Source organism: Carassius gibelio, chromosome A13, assembly GCF_023724105.1.
Source record: "Carassius gibelio isolate Cgi1373 ecotype wild population from Czech Republic chromosome A13, carGib1.2-hapl.c, whole genome shotgun sequence".
NCBI lineage: Eukaryota > Metazoa > Chordata > Actinopteri > Cypriniformes > Cyprinidae > Carassius > Carassius gibelio.
Window position 1 is genome coordinate 1,550,756 of NC_068383.1, and position 22,415 is coordinate 1,573,170.

Sequence of the window (22,415 nt, forward strand, 5' to 3'; positions counted from 1 at the left end):
AAACGCTATTGATTTCACCTTCCTACTTCTTCATTTGCGTTATGTGTGTGAGAGATCAGGCGGAGAACACAGCCTGCTCGTGTTTTATCAGAATTACTTGACATGCATCTTTAGTGTTGAGAGATTTCATGTCTTTGCATAACAATAAAAGCCTAATGCAGTGTTTCCTCAAGGACGCTGTAGAAGCAGATATCTTCATTTACTCAAATAAAATGGTGTGATTGCGGTGCATGTCTCAAATTAAAATTATTTGGATAGTGATCTTCACAACATGCATCGTCTCAAAGCAGCTTTACAGAAAATAATGATGTTAATCATAATAATAATGAAATAATATTTAATAATAATAGATTACAGCAATGATGTAGTTGACATTTTGCATTATTTAAACAATCAAGCAATTTAAATTTTACTCTGTAGAGTGTGTGTGTGTGTGTGTGGATTTATAAAAAAAAAAAAAAAGCAAAATATAGAAAACATCAAAAGTGCATCATTTGGTATGTTGTTGATTTAAATCTTTAAGATTAAATATAGTTTATTTTTTGACAATATAATAATAAAGCATTTGACATTTTCTATATAGTACTTAATGTAAATGTTTTCACTTAAAGCCTTTATATATGATCTGTTATAAGTGTTTGTAATGCATTAACTATGTAATGCATTGTATGATCTCATGAATAAATGTAAACCGCTATAATATAATACATATTAATTAATTGTTAGACCTTTAAAAAGTATAATGCATTAAAACACGATGGACAAACCTTTACATATGACGATGCATTTGAACTCTGTTTATTATAATTTATGAAAAGACAACATGCATTAGAATTTACTTTTATAATGCATTATACATAAAGACTGGAAGTACAATATTACTATTAATTAAAGTGATTAATGTATATGATATAAATATGAGGACCGGAGTTGTTAGAAATGCCCTGATGTTCTGATATACCTGTGCTTTATTTATGCATTTATATATTTATTTGTTGATTGAGGCTGTTTGTTGTGGCTTGATGAGTCATGAACTATTATTTATTTTTTCTGCATGTTGCCTGAAATATCTCAGAGCGTTTATTTTGGACTGTGTTTCTTTGTAAGCTTAGTCACACAAAGACTGTTTGGTTCCTTCTCGCCCACAGATGTCTAAAAACTGTGTTTATCACCAGGACTTTTCTTAAAACCGGTTTTTATACTGGAGTCGTGACCGGAAACTGGGACATTTTTGGAGGTCTAGTCTTTTTGTTGTTTTCTTTGGTCTTTTTAATAAATATGCTCACCCTCATGCCATCTGAGATGTGGATGAGTTTGTGTCTTCATCAGTTTGTTTGTAATGCAGCATTGCATCAGTGTCTCATCAATGGATGCTGTGCAGTGAATGGGTGCCGTCAGAATGAGAGTCTGATAAAAACATCTCAATAATCCACAGCACTCCAGTCCATCAGTGAACATCTGGAGAAGACAAAACCTGAAACACATCCAGCATTATTCTGACGGCACCCATTCACTGCAGAGCATCCGTTGATGAGACACTGATGCAATGCAACATTTCTAAACAAACTCCTCCTGATCTTGGGATGGTCTGAGGGTTGAGTATATTTTCGTCTCAGGCGTCTGACAGGAAGAAGCTGTGAAGTATGTTAGTGGATGTATTGGTGCATGACATTAACGCAGTGCTGCATTACTGCACCAGTGTGTGTGTGTGTGTGTGTGTGTGTGTGGTCCAGCTGCACAGATCTGACCCTCAGACCTCTGGGAGGTTTATCTCGACTAACTCCCCGTCCCTGCAGCATCCACACTTCTGCTGCTGTCAGCGGGGAACACTAACATTGTTCAGGTTTAAAGCGGTTGCTGAGAGTTTTGTGGACAGATGAGTCACCGCTGAACGTACTGCATGTTCCATTAGGAGCCTGAAAACATTCAGAGTAACCAATGAGAGACCGACTTTTAAAACACATTTAGTGAGTCTTCTTCTCAAAGGTTGCTTGTGCTGGAGTAATGTTCTCTGGGTGATGCTTCCGATGCACCTCTGATCCTTTGACTCGGAGGGAGACTGCGGAGAAGCACTTTCACTGTCAGATTAATGCTTCATATATGTACGTGTATATATATATATTTATGTATTCTTTGCATTGTAGCAGGTTTTGAATGTTACAGTGTTTCAGAGTTCTTCAAATATCAAAGGATCAGCACAAGCGTTGTTTTACGAGGTTTAAAACTACACTTAAATGTCTCTTCAGAAACTTGCCCAGAATATTTTGCACAGATAAATGAAAATGTTTATCATTTCATTGACTACCTTAAAAAAGTTTTATTCATTAATTCATTCATCAGATTCTTTCTGGTGTGTCAGTTTAACTTTTTCAGTTTCTTTGAGTAAATCATTAGTAGTTTCAATTCCTAAAGTTTATTTTATTTTATTTTATTATTTAATTAAATTAACATTTTAATTTTAATTTTACTTTATTTAATTTTTTATTTATTTATTTTATTTATTTATTTATTTTTAATTTAATTTAATTTTTTTTATTTTTTTTATTTTTTTTTTAATTATTTCTTTTATTTTATTTCTTAAGTCATACATAGTTTGACTTCCTAAGCAGTCCTTTATTTTTCTTGTATTTTATATTTTCTTTAATATTATTTAATATTCTTATTTTATTATTATTATTATTATTATTATTATTATTATTATTATTATTATTATTATTATTATTTTAGTTACTTCCTGGCATCTCCATTCAATATTTCAGGGTCTCTTTTTTTCTTTTCTTTTCTTTTTCTTGTCTTTTCTTTCTGTCGTGTCGTTCAATGTTTTTGGTCACTTTAAGTCACTAGTAGTTTGACTTCCTAAACGCCTCCTTTATTTCATATTATTTTATATATTATTTATGATTATTTAATGTTTTATTTAATATATTATTATTATTATTATTATTTAGGTATTTTCTGTCATGTCAATTCAACATTTAGAGTCACTTTAGTAGTTTGACTACCTAAAGCTTCCTTTTATTTTATTATTGTATTTATTCATTTATATTTATATATCATATATTTTCTGCAAGAATTTTGCGGCACAGGTTTGTTCACGAACCTTACTCTAATAGTAAATACTGAATTTTTTTTTGCATTTATATTTATGCATTATTTTTTATGGAAAGAGACTTACAGAAGAGGAATAAAAGCAGTTTGTCATGGAGCCAACAATATTCATAATATACAGTTCCAGGTTTATCTGACAACTAGATTATGACCAGACTGGATTATTTAAAAAGTGTGTTCTTCTTAAATACATTATTGCTTTTATTATTATGATTTTGATAGCTTTTATAAAGTTTAAAGTTATATAAATTCTCTCTGAGCCGGTCTGTGGATGAAGGACTGATTATGAGGGTGGTTTCAGGACGGTTTGCTGATTCTTTAATTAATGCTGTTTTAAAGGAGAAAAGCAGCATCATATAACAGTAATGAGGATCATCATTCAGAATCATTAAAACCAGGAGGAAAACTCAAGTACAATGTTAAATAAAAGAAGGGTCTTAAAGTTTGTTTGTATTTGATTATTATTATAAAGTTTATATTCAGTAGATGCATGTATTTAATAACATAAATGCATTAATTTACACACATGTAGTTTATGAATGCATCAATATTTAAATGTAATTTATAAATGCAGTATAAAAAAAGATTTTTTTTTTTAATGAAACCTGTTATTGAAGCTATTAGGATTTAGTTTTTCATGACAATTAAGCACATTTTCTACACTAATTCTGATTACTGTAATGCATCTGTTTTATTGGTTTTATCAATACAATAAATCATTTAATAAAGGAGTAATGCAATGCATGTTTAAAGCACTACAACACATACTACATTTATATGTATTTTTTTGTTAAGCACAGTGTTCAGTGTTTATTTATTTATTTATTTATTCGGTATATAACTGCAGTGTTCAGTGTTTATTTATTTATTTATTTATTTATTCGGTATATAACTGCAGTGTTCAGTGTTTATTTAATCTATTTATTTATTTATTTATTTATTTATTTATTTAATCTATTTATTTATTTATTTATTCGGTGTATAACTGCAGTGTTCAGTGTTTATTTAATCTATTTATTTATTTATTTATTTTATAACTGCAGTATTTAGTGTTTATTTAATCAGTTTATGAATGCATTTATTTATTTGTTTGTTTATTTATTTGTTTATTCGGTATATAACTTCAGTATTTAGTGTTTATTTAATCATTTTATAAATGCATTTATTTATTTATTTGTTTATTCAGTATATAACTGCAGTATTTAGTGTTTATTTAATCATTTTATAAATGCATTTATTTATTTATTTATTTATTTGTTTATTCAGTATATAACTGCAGTATTTAGTGTTTATTTAATCAGTTTATAAATGCATTTATTTATTTGTTTATTTATTGGTTTGTTTGTTTATTCAGTATATACCTGCAATATTCAGTGTTTATTTAATCAGTATATAAATGCATTAATTAATTTTTTTGTTTGTTTTAGTTTGTTTGTCTAATTTTGAACACATTGTTTGAAGTGAAATGTGACCTGGGCTTCTTCTTGAGAGGTGTCTGTCGGTCTGTTTGAGCATCTCTCTGGTGTTTAGGGCTAGTAATGAAATCTCTTCTCTGGCAGCTGCAGGCCTGATGTTGCTTCTGATTGGCTGACAGATGCTCGTGAAGCTGATGCACCTGTGGTCGGATCGTAAGACACAGACGCAGACACAGAAGCGCTTTAATCTGCCTCTTCAGCAGCATCACAGGCTTTCTGAGTGTGGCTTGATAACGTCAGCGCTTGTTACCCACAATGCCTCGTGATGCTGATGTTTAAGCTCTGTGTGGTGATTGAGAAGCACATGAAAGCGTCAGCAGGTGATCATCAAGGTCTGGTGATGCTCAGATCTGTCAGGATTCATGGCGTGGAGCTGGTGTGAATGATCAGATCACGCTTTCATTGTGTGCTGCTTCACTGTGTGTTCAGCCTTAATCAGACATAGAGGTGAATCTCACACAAATCACATTTATTTACATTTATTAATAACATAAAGTTCAGTACCTGTGTTTATTTAACCAGTACATTAATGCACTTATTTAATCGGCATATAAATCAATTTTTATATCAAACAAAATCATGTTACAATCTCACAAAAATTTCACACTTTTTTAAATTCAGTACATAACATTCAGTATTTATTAAAAAAATCATCAGAATCAGAAATCAAAATCAGAAAATCATGTTCTGGCTCATCAGTTTTCATGTCTTTTTGAGACATACAGAATGATGACTGGAAATCTTGATAACACTTTATATATAATGCATATTAAAAGTAGTTTTAATGCATTAATTATGTATTGCAATGCACATTTTAATGCACTGTATGATCTCATTAATAATCATAACCACAATTATATTCATAGTTACACCTTTAATGAATTAAAATGCATGACAAACCCTTGAATATATTCATTTAAACTTTGGTTACAATTATTTATTAGATATAATGCATTATAATGAGCATTATGAATACCTTTAAGTATTGATGTTGGTGACACAGGCTGCGTGTGTGTGTGTGTGTGTGTGTGATTGAGTTTAGACATTAGATCTCTCTGTAATCTCAATATTGCTAGAAATGAAACTGGTTTATGGTGAAGCTGATGATCTGAAGCGTCTCATCACGTCACAGATCGGCTGTTGTGTCTAATGATGCTTGTGTAGTGTTTGTGAGAGGAATCAGACTTACAGAAAGCTTGTATTTCTGGATGTTGTCAGCTGCTGTATGAGTGTGGAAATACATGAGACTGTGATCATAAATCAAATCAGTGAAGATCTGTCTGTCTGTTGTGTGCATTTATTCACTTTTGTTCCCCCTTTAATTCAAGCTGGATATTTTATTGACTCGTTTCATGATTTATTCTGCTATTTCTTTTAATTTTTATTAATGTTTTTATTTTGGTTTTAATATTTTCTTGACTCGTTTCATGATTTATTCTGCTATTTCTTTTATTTCTTTTAATTTGTATTAATGTTTTTATTTTAGTTTAATATTTTCTTGACTCGTTTCATGATTTATTCTGCTATTTCTTTTAATTTTTATTAATGTTTTTATTTTGGTTTAATATTTTCTTGACTCGTTTCATGATTTATTCTGCTATTTCTTTTATTTCTTTTAATTTGTATTAATGTTTTTATTTTGGTTTAATATTTTCTTGACTCGTTTCATGATTTATTCTGCTATTTCTTTTATTTCTTTTAATTTGTATTAATGTTTTTATTTTGGTTTAATATTTTCTTGACTCTTTTCATGATTTATCCTGCTATTTCTTTTATTTATTTTAATTTGTATTAATGTTTTTATTTTGGTTTAATATTTTCTTGACCCGTTTCATGATTTATTCTGCTATTTTATTTATTACTTTTAATTTTTATTACATTTTTTTGATTTTGGTTTAATATTTTATTGACTCGTTTTGTGATTTATTCTGCTATTTCTTTTATTTCTTTTAATTTGTATTAATGTTTTTATTTTAGTTTAATATTTTCTTGACTCGTTTCATGATTTATTCTGCTATTTCTTTTATTTATTTAAATTTGTATTTATTTATTTATTTTAATTTGGTTTAATATTTTCTTGACTCATTTCATGATTTATTCTGCTATTTCTTTTATTTCTTTTAATTTTTATTAATGTTTTTATTTTGGTTTAATTCAAGCTGGATATTTTTTCTTGACTGGTTTCATGTGATTTATTACAATATGCTGTATATTTTAATTTATTATTATTATTATTATTATTATTATTGTAAATGTAAATAATTATTACACATACATAATATGTTTTTATATAATATATAATTATCAATACAATTATTAATAGATACTATTAGATTTCTTCTAAAAATGTTATGGGTACAGTTTTATCTCCAAAGTTGAAGCTCAGTTAAGACACACACACACACACACACACACACACACACGTTTCTTCTAACTCACTGTTTCTTATTTGTTGGTGGCGTCTCAATGCCTGGTAACTCAGCGTCTGTGTGTGGGATGCTGATTCTCTCTCTCTCTCTCTCTCTCTCTCTCTCTCTCTCTGTGTGTGTGTGTGTGTGTCAGGATCTGAAGAAGGTGCTGTCGTTTCCTCCGTATCCGGGAGAGTTCCTGCACCCGGTGGTGTACGCCTGCACAGCGGTCATGCTGCTCTGCCTGTTTGCCTCCATCATCACCTACATAGTGCACCACAGGTAGGGTGCATTCACATAAACACCACTAACATAGTGTTCACGACTTAAAATAATCAAGGCGTCTGAATTAAAGCTGGACTAAACCTGCTAATGTAACCTTTAAATCATCAGATCAACCCCTGAATTATTTTCTCAGCTTCTGAAGGTCAATCACAAATGTCTACATTTCCCTTTTTTTAGCATAGACTGAATAAAATCATGGACGTAGTGTCCGTGATGTCACCCGTAGGTTTCTGAAGAGCGTTTTTGAAGCCTAAAGTGGGCGGAGCCATCTTAGCCACGCATCACTCCCTGATAATCAAACATGGGCAAAGAGGCGGGGGCTGGTTGCTGAAGCCACGCCCACCAAGCTCATCGGCGGTGACAGCAGCAGCAATCCACCTGTCACTCAAGAGGCCACGCCCTCAATTCTGCAGAACTTTATCAGTCTTCCATCATGAGATGCACACACACACACACACACAGATTTCACATGCTTTAGTCTCAGTTTTCCGTGTGTTCTTCTGCAGACTGCTTCAGTGTTTTGCCGTGTTTCGGCTGGTTTAGTGTGTTCCTCATCACCACCGCGATCAGGGCTTTGGGGAAATCAGACTCCAGCCACAATATCAGCAGAACAAGATCTGAATCTTTATTGAGTTCTCTAACAATGCCAATACACATCTGCAGCTAAGAGAGATTTAATAATGATTTTACGGCCCGAGGTTCACTACAGACGTCTAGGGAGCACTACAGAGTGCACTTGACTGTTTAACTGGATTGTGTGAGAATAAGATTTCACTTTTAGATTTAGTTACCTCAAGTTGAGAATGAAAATGAGAAATGTTGAAATAAAAATACTTTTTTATAGTTATTTTCAATGTTTATTTTATTTCACAAAAATGTATCAGAATCAGAATCAGAATCAGAATCAGAATGAGCTTTATTGCCAGGTATGTTTACACATACGAGGAATTTGTTTTCGTGACAGAAGCTCCGCAGTACAACAGAATGACAGCGACAGAACATAAAACACATAATAAAAGAATAAAAAATACAAATATGTAGACAGTGAATGACAATATACAAATGACAATTGTAGGCAGGTATATTACAAAGTGAAGTTATGTATGTACATATATATTGTGTGCAAAATTTAAGTGTATACTAAGTATGTGTGTTAGATAAATAAAGTGTGTGTGTATATAAATATAAAGTGTAGTGTGTTCGCCATTATTGTCAGCTGTTCATAAGATGGATTGCCTGAGGGAAGAAACTGGTCCTGTGTCTGGTCGTTCTGGTGCTCAGTGCTCTGTAGCGTCGACCAGATGGCAACAGTTCAAAGAGGGAGTGTGCTGGATGTGAGGGGTCCAGAGTGATTTTGACAGCCCTTTTTCTCACTCTGGATAAGTACAGTTCTTGAATAGATGGGAGAGTTGAACCGATGATTCGCTCAGCAGTCCGGACTACCCTCTGTAGTCTTCTGAGGTCAGATTTAGAAGCTGAGCTGAACCAGACAGTTACTGAGGTGCAGAGGATGGATTCAATGATGGTGGAGTAGAACTGTTTCAGCAGCTCCTGTGGCAGGTTTAACTTCCTCAGCTGGCGGAGAAAGTACAACCTCTGCTGGGCCTTTTTTACGATGGAGTCAATGTGAATGTCCCACTTCAGGTCCTGAGAGATGGTGGTACCCAGGAACCTGAATGACTCCACTGCAGTCACAGGGCTGTTCATGATGGTGAGTGGGGGGAGTGCAGGGGGGTTTCTCCTGAAGTCCACGATCATCTCCACTGTTTTGAGCGTGTTAAGCTCCAGGTTGTTGAGACTGCACCAGACAGCCAGCTCTTTTACCTCCTGTCTGTAAGCAGACTCGTCACCGTCCTGAATGAGGCCGATGAGTGTGGTGTCATCTGCAAACTTCAGGAGCTTGACAGAGGGGTCCTTAGATGTGCAATCATTAGTGTACAGGGAGAAGAGCAGTGGGGAGAGAATGTAATTATATTATAATATTAAATGTAATTATAATATTAAATATATATATTTTTTTATTTATATATGTTTTTTTATTAAATGTTTTATTTTGGTTTTTAGCTTTAGTTTAATGCATCAAGTTTAGCTAAATGAAAATGAGAAATGTTGCTAAAGAAAAATGCATTTTATATTTTTGGTTTTATTTCATTTGATTAATAAAAGTAGTTTTTTCTATATATGTTTATATACATTTTATTCATTTTTATTTAAGATTTAGCTTTAGTTGTTTTATTACATGAAATTAAATTAAATTAAAATGAGACATTAAAATTAATTAGTTTTTTATTTTTGTTTACATTTTATGTAAAAAAAAAATTATGGTTTTAGTTGAACTAGAATATAAAATGCATGGGGTTTAGCTGAAAATAATGGGATTTTTATTGTTATTTTTCCATCAATCTTTATTTCTCATGTGTTTACATTAGACTCTGTTTGCCTGATTAAATCATCTTGTGTACAAGGGATCTGCTTTTTTTTTTTCTCCAGAAGTTAGTATTTATTTTGTTTTTAAAACAAAAGCTTAAGTAGATTAATACTTTCATTCATCAAGGATGCATTAAATTGATCAAAAGTGACAGTAAAGACATTTATAATGTCACAAAAGATTTCTATTTTCAAATAAATGCTTTTAAACTTTTTATTCATCTCTGAATCCTGAAAAATAAAATTCACACATTCTATTTAATATAAATAAAATTATAAACTATATTTTATATTATAAAATAATATAAAATATAGTTTTTTTGTATGTTATTTATTGATGCATATTTTTATTTTATAAATTAAATTTAAAATAGTTTAAATAAATAGTTATAAAATTCTCTCTCTCTCTATATATAATTGGATTAACATATAAATATATATATATATATATATATATATATATATATATATATATATATATATATATATATATATATATATATATATATATTTATAAATACACTCAGTTGTTAAATATAGATTATATATATTTATATATTTTATTTTATATTTTGAAATTTTAATTTTATTTTTATTTTAAAATATCTCCAATTTAAAATAAAATAAAACAAACAACTATTAAATAATGTATTATTATAGTCTTAGTTTATGTATTATTTTTTTATTATACATTTTTACAAAATATGTACAAAAATTACTTACACACACACACAAAATCTACACACACACATAAACACACAATAAATATACTAAAATTTACATAAAATATTTTATGATGTTTTATTTAATATATGTTTATGTCATAAAATATTAAATATAGTGTATTATTTAATATAAATTTATTTCAAAAATAAAGAAAATGAAATCTAAAGTAAAAAGGTGTTAAATATGTCAGTAACTCTTGTGACGTGACGTGATTGGTTTCTGCTTCAGTGTTTCAGTAATGATGACCCGTCCTTCCCTCCCGTCGAACCCAGTTCACTCATGTTGTGTGTCTGTTTTCTCCAGCTCAATCCGGATCAGTCGGAAAGGATGGCACATGCTTCTCAACTTCTGCTTCCACACGGCTCTGACGTTCGCCGTGTTCGCCGGAGGCATCAACCGAATCAAGTACCCCATCATCTGTCAGGCCGTGAGTCTCTCATCTGTCGTTCAATGCATTAACTCGATTATTCATGTGTGCGGCATTATAATTCGTTGTGCATGTTTTTTTTTATTTCCTCATGCATACAGTGTCTGACCTTAATGTAACTGCTGCATAGACTTGATTGAAATTATATAGAGCATCATACAGTATATTTGCACTTAAGATGCTCTCATGCCTTCAGGGGCTTTCAGTGTCGCTTTCGTCAAAATGTGTGTGTTTGAGAGGCTCTCATCACCACAAAGCTTTGGTCATTTTGTCCCACATTATGAGCTACAGATGAAGCAGATGATGTGAGAGCGAGGGTCAGTGGGACGCTGTGTGTTTCTATAAGTCCAGCGGGTTTCTTTGTCAGTATAATGTCTTTTATTCGGCGCTGAAGCCTGCAAGATTCACATGCATCTCTTTGGATTTTTATATTATTTATTATTTGATACTGTTGTACCTAATTACATAATCAGTCGATTAATTAAGCAGTTTATTTACATATATAAATAAAAATACACTAAAAATGAAACAAAGTGCCAGTAGGTCTTAGTTCTTAATGAGTGAGTCATTGAATCATTCTTTCAACTGATTCGTTCAAACAAATGATTCATTTAGAAACAAAGCGAATTACTGTCTTTATGATTCACTGAATCATTGACTCACTTGATTCGTTCAAAAATGAGGAATCATTCAGTAACACAACACTGTTGTGTGTCGCTTCTTGTTTAGTGAACAAGTGTATAAAATCTAATTTTACAAATTTTGCAATCATGCAGTTACATGGGTAAAACTGCACTTTTACTTGTGCGATATTGTTAAACTATATTCTATAACATAAATAGAAGACAAAAAAAATTTTTGCACTCATTTCTTGAGTTATAAGGCATAATGCAATCAGTCGTCATGCATAATTTTATTAAGTTTTTTGCACTGCATATAATATGTAATATAATGTAATGGAGAGCAGGATTTTCAGCCAGTGTGATTTCAAAGTGAAATAAAGACAATCGTATCAGTGTTGTGTTTTAAGCACTGAACCGTGTGTTTCAGGTCGGTGTCGTCTTGCATTACTCCTCTCTGTCCACGATGCTCTGGTTGGGCGTCACGGCACGAAACATCTACAAACAAGTGACCAAAAAACCTCAGCAAGCGCCGGACGGAGACCACAAGCCGCCTCACCCCAAATCACCCATGCTGAGGTACGAACCTTGAGTTTTTACTCTTGTACCTGAATCAGTGTGTGCTGAATATATGCTTCACTTTTCTCTGGGCATGTGAAAGTTACTGTTCATTCTTCGGTAGATCTGTCAGTGACTAGTTTCATAGAAATAAATGTAATGCATTTAGCTGACGCTTTTATCCAGTGAGTTCAGGCTCACATTTTTTACCAAACATGTGTTCCCTGGGAATCGAACCCACAACCTTTTGCGCTGATAATGCAATGCTCTACCACTGAGCCACAGGAACATAAGTTAATAGTTGCGTTTAGCTGTTTGCAGCTGTTGAATACATAAATAATGAACAATTTAGAGAAATGTATACTCTGAACTCTGTTTTATGATATTTAAAATTTTTGTATTTAGTTTAAAGCTTTTGTAGTTTTGTTGTATTTTTCATTTCTATAAGTTGCCTTTGTTGTTGTAGTTATTATTATTGTTGTTATTTTTTATTATGTTTATATAGATTTTTTAAAGTATTTTTTTTATTTCAGTTATTTTAGTACACATTCAACTCAATTAAAACGAGAAGTAGCTAAAAGTAGGTTTTAAATGAGTTACATTTTTTATATTTTTAATATTTAAAATATATTTTTTATATATTTTATAGCTTTAACATATGTATTTTTTATTTTAAAATAATATTTATTTTATATTGTATTTTTATCCGTGTTTTTTGTTGTTGTCGTTTAATTTTCTTTATAAAATATATAGTTTCTATAAATGTATTTTAGTTGTAGTTATTTTAGTATTTCAAGTTTTTTTTAAATTGTATAATAATTTTAAGTATTGTTTTCGTGTGTGTGTGTATGTGTGTGTATATATATACACACACACACACACACACACAAGACTTATCTTCAACTACATCGTATTTTGTTCTAGTGAAGGCAGAACTAACACGTTCTTTGTTTTTTTTGATGTTTCTAAGTGTAACGCAGCTTCATTCAGCATGTCTGCTTGTTCGTGGCTTTAAATCTGGGATTTTCAGTTCTTCTGAGTGGAGTATTTGGGTTTGATTGTGCTGAAAGTAGGTCACATGAAAGCCGAGTGCAGACATTGTGTTCTCTGTGAGAAACGCTTCGGCCGGTAAGACGTGAGTCAGATACTGAGAGCGAGATCTTTAACCAATCTTTAGTCCTCTGACGTGAGGAGAACATGGAGACACTCCAATTCACCCTCTTTTCTCCAAACTAATTTGGTTTTTAATTAAAGCAGAACATGGAAAATGAGTCGCTCATAGTGTATTGCATACCACACAGTGTTTACTCAAATCTGAAGCCTATATTTTTTTTATGTATGTGAAACGGTTATGCATTATGCAATGCATTGCACACTAGTATTCTATGTTTACAGATGAAGTGAATTCTGTGCATACTGCAAATAAGAGTAGAGTAGTATGCTATTCTGCACAGAGAGCCATGAAATGGATTAATAGCTCACTAATGATGTTTCTCATCTGTGATGTGCATTTTCACTGTTCACTTGCAAGCCGCATGATCGTTTTTCATTTATCTGTCTCCAGAATAATGCTCTCACGCTTCAAGCCTCCTGCAGTTTTTAATTCTTGATTGTTGGTCGGATCAGCACATCTTTTTTTATGCTTCTCACATCTCACTCTTTGAGAAGCAGTGTTTTCTTATTACTTTTGGGATTTTAGTGCAGTGTTAATGTTGCAGACTTATTTAAAAGCTTATGAAACATCATTTAATTTACAATAACTTGCTGTTTATTACACACAAGTCACATCGGGTTTGTGCTTTAAAGCAAGTCACTACATGTGAATAGGATAAAAAAATGCATATATTATAAATTGTTGAAAACTGTTAGAATTTAAATGTTATGTTTAAATATGCACTCATTTGCATAAACTTCCAACATTCAGGTTAAGCTTTTATTTTATTTTATGATATATTATAATTAAAGTTTTTTTTTTTTTAAGATAGGATTTGGGGTTTTTCCTTATTTTCACTTCGTAAATTAGAAAATACTGTTAATAAACAGTTTTTGCTGTTTTTTTTTTAATGATTTTTTTTATATAAATCCAGGCGAATGTTAAATGAACAAACCCCTCTGTAAAAACCTTCAGGATATAGATGGGGAAAAAACTCTAAGTTTTGGTGTATGTAAGTACTGGCAAAGTGGAGAAAGAAACTCATTTTGAGAAAATGGCCTTTAAATATATGAAATCCACACTAATTAATAAAGTGCAATAATAAAATCAAGCAAATAACATATGAAGAAAACCTTCAGTAAAAGCCTTCAGAATATAGAGAGGCATAAAACTGTAAGTTTTGGAGTATGTCAGGGTTACTGTGGTGGAAAAACAAACTAATTTTAAGAAAAAAATGCCTTTAAACATATATATTGGAGTTGGAATCTATAGATGTAAAAAGATAAAGTGCAATAATAAAATCAAGCAAACCCTCCACTAAAAACCTTTAGAACATAGAGAGGAATAAAGCTCTAAGTTTTGGTGAATGTAAGTGTTACTGAAATGTAGAAAAAACTCTTAAAAGAGAAGTAGTACTGTTGATGAAATCGACGCGTGCAATAAAATAAACACTAATAAGTGTATCTTGGTTGGTTTCTTTCCAATAGTCTGAAAGAAGAAAAGTTATGAAATCCCAAATAGCTCAAAATTGATCCATGCATAAAAAATATGTTTTTGCCTATAGTGTCTTGCCTTTTAAATGCATCACACACAAAAAAACTCCATTAATACAGCACAAATCATATTTTGTGTAACTTTTGATAATGAATACCTTTTGTTATTGTTCTGCTGCCTCTTTTTTCAGCCCGTTTGTCATCAGTCATCAGTTTGTCATTTATTTTAATTAGAGATAACCAAACTTTGGTTAAGTACATTCAAAATGCTTGATGCAAGTATAAAAATACAGTAAATTAAAAATACAAATAATCAAAGGGATGTTTTTCACAGCGATTTAATTCAAAAACAAAACAAATGGAAGTGTAATATATAATTATTCATTTATATGAATTATATATTTTTATTGTTGTTGTTGTTGTTTTATTTAATATTTTAAATTAGCTTTTGTATTTATATTTCAGGTTTCGTTTTAATTTAAATTGGTGTGTTTGTCATTTTTATTGTTTTCTATATTTCTAAATGGTTTATTTTTATTTTAGTTTGTTTAATTTCAATTCAAGTAGTAAAATACAGTAAAATGTAAGAAAAAAATAATCAAATGCATGTTGAATATAGTTTTTATTTAAATAAAAATAATTAATAGTTTTTATTAATATTTTGAAATATGCTTAATAAATTGCTTAATTTTTTTTTACATTTATACACCATAAAATATTTTTATTTTAGTTAGTATTTTAGCACTAGCTAACAATAACAACACCGATATGATTAATATAACTATGCATATTTTTAATAAGCAAAATTTACCTGCAGATATTTTCACTAAAACAGTTAAATGCATGAAAAACTTGATCATGGTGGATAAGATAATCTTGCTGATCAAATTATAGTTAACAATGCAAACATTTATATCTAGCTAACTAATCTAAATAACATCTGTTTTAATGTCATTTAAAGACATTTAAAGAAAACTCTTTTCATCTTTCTCTCATTTTTTTCACATCCTCCTTTAGATTATATTTCTTGTTAAATACTTCTCTGAAACGGTCTCTCTCACAAATCTCTTCAGTGTTTGATGAAACCCAGCTCTGCATTCTAGCTTCAGGATTTGTGTATTTTGTGTCTGCAGGTTTTATTTAGTGAGTACAGGAGTTCCCTTCATGATCTGCGGCGTCACAGCGGCCATCAGCATGGAGAACTACGGCAGCGGAGAGCAGACACCGCTGTGAGTAACAACTAGATTAAATGAATAAAATGTATGCATTTAGCAGACGCCTTTATCCAAAGCGGCTTACAGTGCATTCAGGCTGTCAATTTTTACTTATCATGTGTTCCCGGTGAATCGAACCCACAACCTTGCGCTTTATAACGCATTGCTCTACCACTTGAGCCACTCATTCATACTGTATTTGTGAGTCACTTTAAGGGACTATTATAGTTTTTATGAATATATTTATTTTCAGTACATATATATTTCAACTTTATTTTTATTTCAGATTTAGTCATTTGAATACCTTAACATAAACTTATTTCAGTTAGTCACGAGGTAACATTTCTATTTCATTTTAATTTCTATTAACATTTTTAAGTTTCATTTTTTTCATATAATATTTTATTATTATTTAAGTTTTATTTAATGTATGGAAATTGTAAGTTTTGCATTTTAATTGATTTAATTAATGAATATATATACTTAATTTTTATAAATTTTTTATCATTTCTATATAGATTTTTTTGTTGTTGTTGTTTTTTTTTTTTTTTTTACTAAAACTTATTTCAGTTAGTTGCCAAGGTGACAATTTGATTTAATTTTCATTAGGTTTTTTTTTATTTAAGTTTACGTTTTCATGTAATATGTAAGTAGATTGTATATTTGTCCGTGTTGCCAAGTTTATCATTTATGAAACAAATTTGATTTGTATTTGTTGTTGTTTTTTTTGTTGTCTGCGTGTGGTTTTGACATTTTTATTAGTTTTTTAATCATTTCCATATAGCTTTTATTGTATTTTTATTTATTTATTTATTTTTCTGAAGTTGCCAAAGTGACATTTTTATTTAATTTTCATTATTTTATTTTTTTTAAATTTACGTTCACGCATTCATCCGATATTTACAGTATATATGTATTTATTTATTTTTTTCAGCTTTATTTCAATTACAGAAAACTATTTTTGCTTGTCAGTTTTTGTTACCAATAACAACACCGGTTAACAAAAACACAATAACAACAACTCTATTTTGCATTTGAACTAATTTAATTGTTTCATTGCATATTGTATATGTATCAGTGTTGTGATGTTCATCAATTGTGATGTAATTAATTCAAAGGGCAGCTCTACAGAAGACAGTAGTATCATCATTCAACTCCATTCAGTTCATTTTTGATTCAATTCAGTTGAATAGCAGCGTCAACGTTGCAAAATTCAATCAATAGATAAAGCAGCTCTACAGAAGGGAATAGATAAGTTAAAGTTTTGTACTAATCAAATCTGAATGCTAAGTAACCAGAATATGAATATATTGTGCATGCAAACATGTTCAGTGAGTGTTTATCTGCTGTGTTTGCAGCTGTTGGATGAAGTGGGAGCCGAGTTTGGGTGCCTTCTACGGCCCCGGGGGCTTCATCATCCTGGTGACCTGCGTCTACTTGCTGTGCACCTTCATCCAGCTGTGCAAACACCCCGAGAGGAAGTACGAGCTGAAGGCTGTGAGCGAGGAGAAGCAGCGGCTCTCTGACGTCCACCAGGGGGAGCCAGCGAGCGGTCAGTGTCACGGCGGATGCCCGGGTCTCATCAACCCGTCCATGCTAGCCAACGAACACTCGTTTAAAGCCCAGCTGCGGACGACGGCGTTCACGCTGTTTTTATTCGTAGCCACGTGGACGTTTGCCGCGCTGGCCGTATCGCTGGGTCACTTTCTGGATATGATCTTCAGCTGCTTGTACGGGGCGTTTTCCGTCACGCTCGGGTTGTTCGTTTTGATTCACCACTGCGCGAAACGTGACGATGTGTGGCACTGCTGGTGCGCCTGCTGTCCTGGGCGACGCCCCTCTGATGTATGCCACGCCCACAAAGTCAACATCAACGGCGACTGCCACCTGGACGCCGGGAAACACGCTCACTGCTCGTGTCGCACGCAGGATCACGTGACTTGCCTGACGCCGGTTTCGCCGTGTTGCGCCGCCATGCACACGCAGCAGCTCCTAGAGGACGAAACCAGCACGCATGTGCTCCTCCACGCCGACCCTGAGGGATACCGGCCCGCCATGCGCTTGCACCGCTGCTCCAAACCCGTCAGAACTAAAACCAGGCGGCAAAGAGAACTAACGTTTCGTATTCCCTCCGGCGCAGACGGCGCTAGTGCGCACAGCTCGCGCGCAAACAGCCCACACACGCACATCTGCCACTTGGCTCACGAAGAGCACCACGTCTGCCCTCACGAGGCGCTCGCGCTCTGCCACCATCATCACGTATGCTGCGCGAAAGATGAGCTCCTCGATACGGGCGAGAGCTTCCTGTGCGGGTGCGGAAAGCTCGCGGGGGACGATATGCATCACGCGCAAATAGAGTTGCACGCACGCAGACAGTCGCTGGCCAATCAGAACGGCATCCTGAAGGGAAGTGCGCAGGCGCTGTATCCGTCCGACTGCACGGGGAATATACGCACGGGACCCTGGAGAAATGAAACTACCGTGTAGTTCGAGCGAACTCCAGCACTAGGATTTAAGAAAGCAGCTTTAATTTCATTTTTAGTACCATCTCAAGCTCTTTCCTGCATCATTCGTCTAACAGGATGATTGCAGTGGTTCTGTGGATCGTACAAATGCGAGAAGGGAAAACCTGGGGCCTCATTTATAGAGTGATCCTACATGTGTGAAAGTTTAGAAAATCTTATTGTTGATGGTTTAAGTCCTAGATTCACGAATCCCATTTTATTTTATTTTATTTTATAGTTTATTTTTTTATTTTTTTATTTTTTTAAATAAATTTTTTAGGCCATTTTATTTTATTTTTGTTTCAGATAAATAATTAATAATGAATTAATTTCATAACTATCATATAAACAAAAATATGCAGTTCTAAATATATATAATATACTTTTATTTATAGTATTATAATTTATTCTTTTTTTTTCAGGAATATAGTGTGTATAAAAAACAGTACACACACACACATATATAAATATATGTTATCAGATTCCAAAAATTAAGCATATGTAAAATGATTAAATTACATTTTAAAATACTCAAACTTTTTTGTAATCTGAACTTCTTTCACGAAATATATTAACTTGAAGTGCCCCTGTGATATTAAAATAAATATTAAATAATTAAGCATCACAATCCGCACATCCACAGTTCTCTGATGTTGCTTAATGTTCACATGAAATGCAGAAAAAACAAATAAAATATTTTTTTATGAACTGTTTTATTTCGATTTGTTATTTTAAACGATATATTTAAATTGTACGTTTTTATGATTTGATTAATTATTAACTTTTCATTAAACCCCCTGCAGTACCTTTGCGGGCCCCAGTTTGGGAAACATTGACGTAATGTTTAATGCACTTTATGATGTTAATTACAACGAATAAAATATATTTTTCTTACTGTATGTATTTTTATACCGATATTGTACAAGATATGATAAATTAGGTCAAAAGTAATCTAAAAGTAATTAAAAACTAGTTCGATTATATGTGTAATGTAAACACACAGAGTTGGGTCTCTTCACAGATTGTGTTCACATTTTCACATCAATTTTTTGGTTTGTTTGACTTGACATTGTATAAAATCCATGAAAGTTCAGATCAGTCGTGTGTTTGATAAATGAGGCCCCTGGTTTGAGCTGGAGCACGTGTTCACACTGCACTTCAATCCGGAGTCACTCCACTTGTGAGAGTGTAATGTGCTTCTAATGATGTTTGATTTACACTCAATACTGAACCGAACTGGACCCTGCAGTGTTTACATGGCCATTGTGACCAGGTACAGGTACATTTATCACTCCAGGTGACACATTTAATGAAGTATTTGCCATATATTTATTTTCATAGATGTATTTGAGAGTCCCACAGATGTCCCAAAAAATCACTAGCCGTTTTAAACCATGGGACACACATGCTTAATATATACTGTGAATATCAACTAGCGTAAACTTAGTAATACCCAAAAAAAGGCCTGCTTCTGTCTAACTTCTGTTCTGCCATTGAAATGTGTGACGTAAACAAACTCTGTTTCAGTTCCTAGTGAGCTGCTTGTAGGCTACATTTGATTATTTTAGCTAAACTGTGAAGAAGCATTGTAGAGAAGGAAATCCCAGAATGCATTGCTCCAAACGTTCAAAAATGCATCCAAGATGGCGAACTTATAAATTTAAGATTTATAAATGTGAATTTCAAATAAAATGTTCATGCATTTGGATTAAATAATTATATTAATAATAATGTGATGCATATTTGTCGGTCATGCAGTAATGAAACTGTAATAACACTAATAATCTGAATGTGTTTTAAACAAACGATAACCAGCTTTATATATTTATCATCAGTAAATACAATTTGTTTTAATCTTGTACATTTTAACTAATTGAATATCGCTTCTTGTCGTATTTTAACCATGTTCATAATTTTTAACTGGTAATTAAATATTTTTTTACAATACCAATATTTATTTATTTTTCAAAGTGCATGTAATATTATTTAAATACAAATACAAAGAGTTGCAAATACTTATGGTAAATGGGAAACACACACACACACACACACACACTCAGAGTATTATATTATCTAATTCTAGGAATATTTGAAGATGTGTTATTTATTTATTTTGTGCAATGGTCAGATCACAGTTAACAACAAAGCAAAGTGTTTTAAGAAGCTCCTTTAAAAATATAAAATTTTCAAAGGAAATATTATATGCAATTCAAAAACAACACAGATAGTAGAGCAAATGTAAGGAAATTAAGTATTTTAAAGATATTGTAAGATTTATTATTTCTAGAAAAATAATGCCACAATGCAAAACATCATAATTACGTGTGGATCTTTGATATTTAACTCAAATATCTAAATCTATATGTTTATATGTTCTGAAGCGGCTCACGAGGTGCTGGAACACAGTTGTTCTGTTACAGAATCTTTACTGTTTCTAGTGAATCGCTGTTCTGTCGTTTGTGTGAGAACGTCATCACTGTGTAACTGGAAGATAAAAACGAGAAGGATGTGATGCTTGTGGTTGATTGACAGCTGCTTGACACACGTAAAGTATTTGAGCAGACGAGCGTTCAACGTACAAACATCTGGCTTTTCTTCATTTGACGTGGAGTTGATGTCTGTGTAGTAGCCTCGCGTTCTTCAAAAAATAAATGGAAAGAGTGAATCTCAGTCCATCTGTCAAAAACATATCCCGGTCATATTACACCCCAAATATTTAAAGAAAAAAGTGTGTGCTTGTGTGAGAAGCCAATTTTAGGAATAAAGAATATTTTAAGAGCTTAATTGTCATGGCAATAATGACACAATCAGATTACAATGCAAATATGTAATATATAATTATAGAAAAATATATTTACTATTATATTAATATTTTAAGATCCAAAGCAACTTACATTGCATTCAGGCTAAAAACATTTTCTTAACATGTGTTCCCTGGGATATATATTTATATATGTATATATGTCACGAAAATTAAGCATAATGTAAGATTTATTAATTTTATTTTATGTTTTAGTAATATAATGCCATAACATATATAAATGCAAAAGATAACAATCCAAAATTATATTATATTTTTAAATAAATAATATTTATTAATATAATAATGTTATATTATAATTTATATTATATTTTTAATATTAATATCATATGTAACAAATAATATTTTTTAATTTTAATTTAGATAGTTTAATTATAGTACTTAAAAAATGATATATTTAAATATTAATTGTCATGATAATAACTATTAATTTATTATTTTTATTTATTAATCTTTTTTATTTGCTGCTTAATTGTCATGACAATAACAACACAATGCAAAAGATCTTGTTTCTTTATGAATTGAATTTATTAATGACAAATGTGACCTGGACATGTTTTCTGAGATTCTATGCTTTTCCATTTAAATGTGACTTTCAGGAATCAACCGGAAAAGTTTCCTCTTGAGAGGAAGCACCAGGTTCAGCAGTGTTTAATTCACCGTTCGACAGAAAAGAGTTTGATTTGACGCCCTCCTGTGTTCCTCTGAAGTGCTGCGCTCTGATTGGCTGTCCTGGTTTGGGCCCCACCCATCAGTTCTTTTATTTTGTGTCCGTGTGTTTCCATGCATCACAGACTGAGATGTAGATGATGGATGATGTGTGGATCTTTACGCTGGAGGCGGATCTGTCTCTGGTTTATTGCTCAGTATCTGAGTCGAGACGTTTTGTCAGTTTTAATGCATCTGTCGTCTGTGTCGTGCAGGATTGTGATTTACACTGTGAGATCTGCAGGAACAACTCTATGCTGTTATGAGAGACGAACTTCAATTATAACTCAATTCTGTTGAACTGTGTGTCTGCTCTCCTTTTGTTTTTAATGCTTCACACGCTGGACTTTTGTTTTCACAAAAAGGTCAAATATCAAATTATGAGCCTTCTTCATCTTAATCCTGGAAAGTCTGTGAGCCAAATGGGTTGAAATCTTTTGAGGTTATATGCATTTCCAAAAAAATGTCTTAATATTTCATCATGTTTG

General features: G+C 32.0%; 1 protein-coding gene across 1 annotated transcript in view; it reads left to right on the forward strand.

The window, feature by feature from the left end:
* The window catches only part of LOC128025833 (adhesion G protein-coupled receptor A3-like), an 82,168-nt gene extending 63,062 nt beyond the window's left edge, over window positions 1–19,106 (forward strand). Inside the window, exons 15-19 of the mRNA XM_052612377.1 lie at window positions 7,146–7,273; window positions 10,733–10,856; window positions 11,907–12,055; window positions 15,814–15,909; window positions 17,253–19,106. Of these exons, the coding sequence (XP_052468337.1) occupies window positions 7,146–7,273; window positions 10,733–10,856; window positions 11,907–12,055; window positions 15,814–15,909; window positions 17,253–18,381 (1,626 nt within the window). The 3' untranslated portion in view covers window positions 18,382–19,106. The remainder of the gene's footprint in view (window positions 1–7,145; window positions 7,274–10,732; window positions 10,857–11,906; window positions 12,056–15,813; window positions 15,910–17,252) is intronic.
* Window positions 19,107–22,415: the final 3,309 nt, after the last annotated feature.